At 41.6% G+C, this 9,707-nt stretch overlaps 1 protein-coding gene across 1 annotated transcript in view; it reads right to left on the minus strand.

Moving 5' to 3' along the window:
* Tulp4 (TUB like protein 4) overlaps positions 1–6,259 on the minus strand; it is a 106,031-nt gene extending 99,772 nt beyond the window's left edge. The window contains exon 1 of the mRNA XM_028772742.1: positions 5,566–6,259. Coding sequence (XP_028628575.1) covers positions 5,566–5,817 — 252 coding nt within the window. The 5' untranslated portion in view covers positions 5,818–6,259. The remainder of the gene's footprint in view (positions 1–5,565) is intronic.
* Positions 6,260–9,707: the final 3,448 nt, after the last annotated feature.

Here is a 9,707-nt window from a genome sequence, read left to right on the forward strand (position 1 = left end):
TTTGTCAACACATACTTATGTGTTTATATATGTTTATGTGTGTGTGTATGTGTGTGTGTATGCAATTTATTGTACATATGGAATGACTTCTTACAGGCTGCAGTCCAACTAATCCAACAATGCCTAGCTTGTGAATGGAAAGTCCAAAAATCTAGTAGCTGCCTAGTCCCACAAGGCTGGGTGTCTGGACTGGATCTCATAGAGACATTTCTCAACTGAGGCTCCTTCCTCTCTGATGACTCTAGCTTGTGTCCACTTGACAAATAAAGCCAACCAGTACAACTGACCCTTTTGGTCAACGTGACAAACATATCACTATTAAACCACAACCCTTAATTTCTTATTCATTTCAAGATCTCACATTAAAAACATAAATAATTTTAAAAGTCCCAGAGTCTTTACAAATTCAGACACACTAAAATTTCAGCTGCTTTAAAACCACCAATTTCTTAAATTCCAAAGTCTTTTAAAATTCAGAATCTCTCAACTGTGGGCTCCAGTAAAATACATTCTTAGTTCAAGAGGGAAAAATCAGGGCACGGTCACAATCAAAACCAAATTCCAACCAACCATCTAACGTCTGGAATCCACTCACAATCTTCTGGACTCTTCCAAAAGGCTTGGGTCATTTCTCCAGCTCTGTCTTCTGCAGCATCTTCTCGGCTCCAGCTACCTCCACTCCACTGCTACTGGTCTTGGTGGTCATCTCAGAGTACTGGCATCTCCAATGTGCTGGGGTCTTCTGCACTGGGCCGCACTTTCACCAACTGTCTCTCACAGCTCCCTTCATGGTGCCAAGCTACAATGCTCGGTGTGATCCCCCTCAGTTCTGGGCTATTAACTGCCACTAACACTGTACCTTCACCAATGGCTTCTCCTGGCCTCTCACAGTGTCAAGTCTCAGATGTGCTCCATGACCCCTTCATGCCTTCAAACCAGTATCACGTGGGTGACTCTTACATATTACCAAGTCCGGCTGCCAGCATAAGGTACAACTTTGGTCATCTCTGGAACACAGCTTCTCTGTGCTTTCAGGAAACACTTCTCAGAAGATTTCACCTCAGTGATGCTGGTCTCTTTTTAATCACCACAAATGTCTCAGCCCCAGCTTATCAGCATCAATTGTCCCAGTAACATGATGGTTTTTCTTCAATGATGCTGTTCTCTTCTGCATCACAGCTAACTCTCCAGCCCCAGCTGACCAGAATGACAGAATCTTAATTCAAAATAGCAAACAGCCCTGATAGTCTTTAAATTTCCCTCTAGAACTTCACAAGCTGGGCCTCTATCTTCTGCACTACTTTCAACATTCTTATTTTTGTAGCTCCCCAAGAACATTCCAATGAAGCTCACCACTCAGTGGCTTTTCTAGCTCAAAGTTCCAAAGTCCTTCCACGATCCTTCCAAAAATATGGACAGGTCTGTCACAGCAATACCCCATTATGCGAGCATCAACTTGAATTAGTTAGGGTTTCTGTTGCTGCGATGAAACACCATGACCAAAGAGCAAGCTGGGGAGGAAAGAGTTTACACTTCGATATTGCTGTTCACTACTGAAGGAAATCAGGACAGGAACTCACACAGGGTAGAAACCAGGAGGCAGGAGCTGCTGCAGAGGCCATGGAGAAGTGATGCTTACTGACTTGCTTCTCATGGCTTGCTCAGCCTGCTTTCTTACAGAACCCAGAGCTACCAACCCAAGATGGTACTACCCACAAATCACCAGTTGAGAAAACGCCTTACAGATGGATCCTATGGTCCAAGTGACAGAGCAGCCTGCACAGCAGCCTGGACTTGTTGACGAGCCGTCCCCTGTGCCAGGCCCCACATTAAGCTAGCAGTTTCCCAGTCACTTGGTGTACAGGCAGGTGTAACATGCCCAAGTCCAAGTGGGGAACAGAATCCAAACAGATCCAGTAAATCTGGTGTCTTGGTGGTCGGAAGGGCCAGGTACAATAACTTACCCTTCACCTTAGAAGGAGTAACTCTGCATGACCCAAAGTACTGAAATCCTAAGAATTTCACTGAGGTAGGTGGCCTTTGAATTTTTGGTTGGAGTTATTTCCCATCCTCTAATGTCTATATGTGTTACTAATGAGTCCAAAGTGGTTGCCACCTCCTGCTCACTTGGTCCAATCACCACAATGTCATCAGTATAGTGCACCAGTGTGATATTTTGTACAAGAGAAAGACAATCCCGTCTAACTCAGTTATGACACAAGACAGGTGAGTTAATATATCCCAGAGGTAAAACTGTAAAGGTATACTGCTGGTCTTGCCAGCTGAAAGCAAATTGCTTCTGGTGGTCCTTGATGAACAGGTATGGGGAAAAAGGCATTTGCTAAATCAATAGCTGCATACCAGGAAATATGTTAATCTGCTCAAGGAAGGACTCTCCATCTGGCACAGCAGCTGCAATCAGTGTCACTACCTGACTGAGTTTTCAATAGTCAGCTGTCGTCCTCCACCATCCATCTGTCTGCTGCACTGGCAGGACAGGAGAGTCAAAGGGAGATGTAGTGGGGACCACTGCATCTTTCAAGTCCTTGAGGGTGGCACTGATTTCTGCAGTTCCTCCATGGATACCATACTGGTTTTCATTCACTATTTTCTTTGGCAGAGGCAACTCTAAAGGTTTTCATTTAGTCTTTCAAACCGTAATAGCCCTCACTCCACAGGTCAGGGAACCAAAGTGAGAATCCTACCAACTTCTAAGTATATCTATCCCAATACATTCTGGAAATGGGGAATTAGCCACAGAATTAGTTGGGGGACCTACTGTGAGCTGAACATCAGGCAAACTCCGCTCATCACCTGGCCCCCATAAACCTCTACTCTACCTGCAGACCACAGTGTTTCTTAGAATCTCTTGGACTCACCATCTATTCAGAACCAGTATTCAAAAGATCCTGGGAAGTCTGGTTATTTCCTTCCCCCAGTGTACAGTTACCCTTGTAAAAGGCCAGAGAAAAAAAAGTTCCTCCCTCTGGGGAAGAATTGGAGAGAGGCTAACAGTAGAACTAGGTGTCTTATCAAGATCCTTCCCCAGGGGAATTTGGCAGCCCCTTTATTTCCGAGGGTTCTGAGTCTGCATATTGGCTCAAGTCTGGAAATGAATTCATTGGGCAAGATTGCCTTTTGTCATAATCCAATGTAGTCTTTCCTTCATTTGTTTGAGAATTTTTATGCTTATACAGATCAAACAAAAATGCAGTAGGCTTCTCATCTACTTCATGTGTGGAAACACCATGACTTATTAGCCAGCACCAAAGGTCCATTCAAATCATACCACAATAAAATTCATTTTGCCTGTGTTGACCATTATGGGTTAGGCTATTATGAACATTGCTTGGTCTATACTGCCCATTATAATAGCTTCGATCACCTTGCCTCTGTGGACTCAGTGCTGACACCTGGCCCCTGCTACTTCAGGGCCCAATTAAACACACTGCATTTAATTCATCCAGCAGAGCAGCAGCATCTCCAACCCTAAGGCCTGGCACAAGGAAAAGGACAACAAAACTCTTCACATGTGCTGGTACCCTTCTCATCAGTTTGTCTCTTACAGGATGCATGAAGGGCATGTCTTCTGGGCCTTCCCATTGTGGAGGATTAGGTTTTACACAGCATACCCAATCTAGCCAAGTTCCTTGAGCCTTAAAAATCCCTTTATCAACACTAAGCCAAGGGATGTTGGGTATCCCCAACTCCTTTTCAGTTAGGCCATCTTTTAGTAAACAAATTTTTGACACCTTTTTTTTTCAGTTGTGCAAGCTTCTATATTAAACCTAGAATGTAGTAGTTGCTCAGTCCCACAAGGCTGGGTCTCAAAGAGGTATTTTCTCAACTGAGGCTCCTTTCTCTCTGATGCCTCTAGCTTGAGTCAAGCGGACACACAAAACCTGCTGATACAGGACCCAAAAGCCTTGTCCTACAACCCCAACAACCCGCATGAATACACCATGTTCCCCAGACTGAGATCTGTACAAGCAGACTACACTGTGTGAGAAGAGTCATGCTGGTCTTATTGCACATCTTTTAAGACAGTAACCAAATTATGCTTCTGTAAGACATGTGTTTTGTGTCCCCACTGTAGTAAGTTTGAAAGTATCTGTAAAATATAATTCTTCATCAAAGTACATTGTATAAAATCTCCAAGAATAAAAATATTATACATATATATATATATATATATATATATATATATATATATATATATATAAAATTCCTGAAATTGTATTTTTAGTAAGAAAAGTTCAAACTCACAAGAAAGTTCTACATAAATTGAACTCACACTGAGAAGCAGAATCTCAACCTGGCTTCCCAACTGAAATGTCCCTCCTCTGATGGTGGAGTATAAAACGGCATCACCATGTTGGAAAACTATTTGGCAATTACTGCTTTTAAACACATGCCAACACTATGACTCAGACATTCCACTCTCTGAGTGCACAGCTCTACCAAAAGTTATGCACTGTACGTGAATGTTCACAGCAGTTATAAGAGCCAAAAACTGGAAGAAATCCGAAATCCAAATGTTCATCAACAGAATGAACAAAGTGTGTACTTATAGCAATGGAAAATAACACCAGTTTAAAAGAACAGTCTAACAATGTATACAACAGGGATGAACCTCAGAGATTATACTGAGTAAAAGACATCTGACCAAGTATATCATGAAGAACATGGGCTGGCCTTCAGTGAGGGTATTCCTTACTGAAGTACAGTAGCTCCTCCATCAAAGACCTGAGGGACACTACACCAAGGGACATCTAAATAAGCTCAATAAGCTAATGAACAATGAAGCATATTATCATGATGTTATACAAATAAACACTTAACAAGAAACTATCAGTTACCATCTTCTTTTAAAGGCAGAAGTTAGCACTTAAGCATTCCTCAATAAACAGTAGAATAAAATTCACATATAATGTCTCTTTGGGGTTTTAGTAGACCAGAGACTCTATGTATAGATTTTGTATAGAACACACAAAATATTACAATAGAGCCTACACAATGGAAAAATAACATGGGTCATGTCAAATTAATGAATTCTTTTACTTCCAAAATACAGGCTAAGTGTTAAGCCATCAGCCCAGAAACACACTGACTGAATACTGAGGCGAAGGCAGCATCACTCTGAGTCTCACACTGAGCCACAGGGATGGAATAGAACACACACTTCTTCATCATGGAAACCAGAAAACTAAAAAGCAAGTTAGGGTTAGCTAGTATGATTCTCCCACCCTAGTCAGAAAGCCCTGCACCTATCCCACACTGGGCATCACCCAAACATCTGTGCCCTTCAGAGAGGCAACAGCAACTCTCAGGAAGAGAGAGGAAAATGGAAAGAGGGAACGAATGACTTACTTGTGAAAGGACAGGGCACTGTGAACCGTGCCCACTTTAGTATCTTTCTTGGCAGCACACAGGACACAGAATTCACAGTGCCAAGTCTCACTACCACCAACTCTAAAGAACTGCTATAAAGTTGGGGGCCAGGGAAGAGGCCCAAGAAGAACACTAGAAGAGATCACAGAAAATGCAAACAGAGTCAGAGCTCACCTCACTGTTGTGGCCTCGCAGGTTGAAGTTTATTCTCTGTGGCGTACTCCTATCTCTGCGACAGTGACTTGAGGTGAAAGTCACCCCCACCACACCTCGCCCATTGCCTGTGGCCAACCATCCTTCTTCATAGTAGCGCCTTCTGCACACAGGCTTCTCCTTCTCACTCTTGGGGACACGCCCCTTCCAGGACAGGCAGAGGATGTTGGAATCGCTGCAAAGCACAGGCCCATGTTCCACTGCTGCATACATAATTTTTCGATGAAGTATTTCACTCTAAAAGTACTGAAGAATTTCAAACCAAGTTCTTTTATTGGCTTATTTTGGCGGTTGGGTTCTGTTGGGTTTTTTTTTTCTCCTTTAGTTACAACTATTGACCAGTTAGGTCAATAGCTTATAAAGACCTACCACCCGCATAGTGAAAAACTCCTCTATAACAGATGTCAGTCTTCTAAAAGGATATGCCTAAAAATACATGGGATCCGTTCTCATTTTCAAGTTCTTACAGGGAAAACATGCCAATCCTTTTGAGAAAGAGCTGTTAGTAAGTGATGATGGAGAATCAGTTCTCTTCAATTTTACTCAGCCTTGTTATTCTCAGCCTGAGCTTCCAGTTGTTTTTTTTTGTTTGTTTGTTTTTTGTTTTTTGTTTTTGTAATGTGATTCCAGAGATAAAGGGTTACAAACACATAGACTTCAAGTAACTTAAGGCAGTAAGAATCCCTCTAGCTGGGTTTCTCTATTCAACAGTTCAAATGCAGAGAATGATCACACAATATCATCTTCCCTCTGAAGCCACCTTCTGGCACGTTTTCTGAACTAGGCAAGTTTCTGCTCCACAGCTGACAAAGGTTGTATAAGGGGAAAGGCACACTGACGTGCAAAGTCAAACCAGAGCTCATGTGGACAGCACTTAAAATGTCCCCCACTGTTCACAGCCAGAGGCCTCCTGTCTCAAAGACTGGCCCTGTGTCCCTAGGAACACGAGGTTCCCTAGAGTGACTCCTCCACAGGCCGAGACTCCCTCGGTGCCATAGAGACTGGAGCGAAGCCCCTTCTCTCAGCAGAGGTGGAGGTCAGCGGTCACCATGTATGAATAAACTGCTACCTAAATGGACCAAGTACTTCCTTAGTTTGGTCCTATTCCTTGCTTACAGAGAGGCTGCAGGATTCTGTTTCTCCTTTATCTTGCTTCTCTGCTTTTCACTCATAAAGATCATGTATTCTTCTATCTTAATGAAAAAAAAAACAATCTTAGAATTATGTCCATTAAATAATCTTCTTCTCATACGCAAATCTTTAAACCATCCACTCAGGTGTGTATCAGAGTTCTTCAGGCTGTACCATCTCTCAAGACCGGCCCTAGGCTTTGTTAAAAGATACTTTCCTGTTCTGTTCACATTCAAGCCTGTTCACATCGTTAGACCAAGAAAGGCTTTTCTTGATATTTTGTAACTGACAGTTCCAATTAATATTTTAAAATAGCATATATATGCAGAAAGGAAAAAAGATAATAAATAAAAAACTTCAAACAGCTGAAGACACAAAGGAATCCGTTCCTTTTCAGATCTGTCCCTCACTCCGGCCTCAACCACAGGAAAAATTACTGAGTTTCAATCCAGAGTTTTAACATCTGTTCCTTCTTTACACTGGAGAGGTATTCTTTAGGCTTAATCTGTGCAATTTTCTCTTCTGCAAACTTTTTTTTACTCATGAACACCGTAAGGAAATTAGTCTGCCATTAGTGATAGACTGGTCTCCACAGACTCCTGACCCCAACAGTATAAAGTTGTTCCATCTGATGCTTGGATTAATTTTCATCTGTTGCAAAGCTCTTGATGTTCAGAATGTCTTCTTATGGAAAAGTTTCTATGTAGAGAAAAGGTTTTACATATATAGACAACACTCTTCAAATGTCATTTGATATGTTTGTTTTCCCAGTTAATTCAGGAACCATCAGATTATTCATGACTTGAAGGTCCTGGATGGACTCTTACAACCCTGTAAAACGACAATGACAAAAAAAGAGGATATAAATATATATATATATTTTTTTTAAGTAGCAAATAAAAGTTCTAACAAAGAAGTGCTGTTCCTGAAACTAAAGACTAGTGTTTACATTACATCTCATGAAGCCACTGACTGTAATAACTGGTAAAATTCACGTAGTAAATGAATATGAAATTAAGAAAACATAACAGGAGGCGTCATCTGCCACATACTATCACATTAAACCTACCGATGGCATTGCACTCTCCTTTCTAAAACGCTGGGCCCTCAATGTGGTACATTCCCCTATTGAAAACTTGGTTTGAACAAGCTTTCTCAAAAATGAAACTCAAGAGCAGCCCAGGAAAGTTAGCAGCTTTGTAGGGTTTAATTTGTTTTTTCCAATCATTATTAAAGGATATTCCTTAATGACACAAAGCAACAAAGGCTTCTAAACAGCCCTTGCTTCTGACGGCCAGCAGGTCACTGCCTTTAGTTAGCCTTCAACTTTTCTACTAGCTACAAACTCCTAGATCAGTGGTTCTCAACCTTCCTAATGCTGCAACCCCTTAGTAAAATTTCTCATGTTGTAGTGATCCCCCCAACCATAAAACTTTCATTGCTACTTCATAGCTGTAATTTTGCTATGATTATGAATTGTAATGTAAGTATCTTTCTGAGGATCAGTCAACACTTTGGAAGAGGGTCTTGTCACACAGTGAGAACCACTACACTGGTGGATCATTCTTTGCTGTCTTCCCTGTGTTCCTACTTGCACCTATTTGCAAAAGCAACAGTGATCAAACTGTCAGTTTTATCAAGACTCAGAGGAGTGTAACTGCAATAGAAGGCTATGGAATCTTTTAACACCACATTATCTTCACAACCATCCTACTTAGGATTACTACTGCTATAATGAAATACCATAACCAAAAGCAAATTGGGAGAAAGAATTTATTTGGCTCACACTGTAGTCCATCACTGAAGGAAGTCAGGACAGGAACTCACACAGGGCAGGAACTTGGAGGTAGGAACTGATGCAGAGGCCATGGAGGGGTGCTGTTTACTGCCCTGCCCCCCATGGCTTGCTCAGACTGCTTTCTTACAGAATTTAGGACCACCAGCCCAGGGAATAACACTATCTACGATGGGTTAGACTCTAATTAAGAAAATTAAGATTATGAGCTATACAGCAGACTTCCTCACACTCTTCCCAGAAGCCCTCAGAGCAACAGACCTCTATGGGCACTTGGTACTTGCTTGACCTGAAATTTAGCATTTGGATCTCTGACCCCAGAAACTACCAATGTTCTACAAGCAAATCTTACAGAGGTCTTTTCTTTTCTTTTCCGGTTTTGAGACAGAGTTTTTCTGTGTAGCCCTAGCCATCCTGAAACTAACTCTGTAGACCAGGGTGGCCTCAAACTCAAAAGAGTCATTTGCCTCTGCCTCCCGAGTGCTAGGATTAAAGGTGTCCACTAACACTCAACACAGAAAGCATGTTCTCAATTGAGGTTCCGTCTTTTTAGATGACTCTAGCTTGTATCAAACTGACCTAAAACTAGCCAACAAATGACCTTCGTAATAAAAATTAAAATCCATATTTGTTTCAAAAGCTTAAAATATGAATTCATAGTGAAGTAAGGCAAAAAATACTTTAAATAACCAGGAAAGAAAAAGAACTAAATGACCATTTAAAAATATACTTTATAATGATACAATGACATAAAAAATATAATGTCCTGTACTTGGCACAGCTTCAATTATTATTGTATTTAATCTAAGACTTCCTGCCATGAGTTGGTGGTACACATCTTTAATCACACAATACAAAGGCAGGCAGATCTCTATGAGCTGGAGGTCAGCCTCATCTGCAGAGCCAGTTCAAGGACAGCCAGGGCTACACAGAGAGACCCCGTCTCAAAAAACCGACCAACCAACAAAGACAAGAAAGACTATCTTTTACATGCCTCTATGGAGAAACATGTCCCATTGCCTCGAGAGCGGTGACATGGACCTAGTGGTAAACTCTAACATTCCACATCTGGTAAAGGTGGAAGATGCAGCTAGAAGTCTAAGAAAAGTTAAGAGAGTCCAGAGTGAAGAATAAAGTGAGAAGAGCAACCACAGAACACTTAAGGAAGAAATGTTCC

Source organism: Grammomys surdaster, unplaced genomic scaffold (assembly GCF_004785775.1).
Source record: "Grammomys surdaster isolate TR1022 unplaced genomic scaffold, NIH_TR_1.0 218, whole genome shotgun sequence".
Lineage (NCBI taxonomy): Eukaryota > Metazoa > Chordata > Mammalia > Rodentia > Muridae > Grammomys > Grammomys surdaster.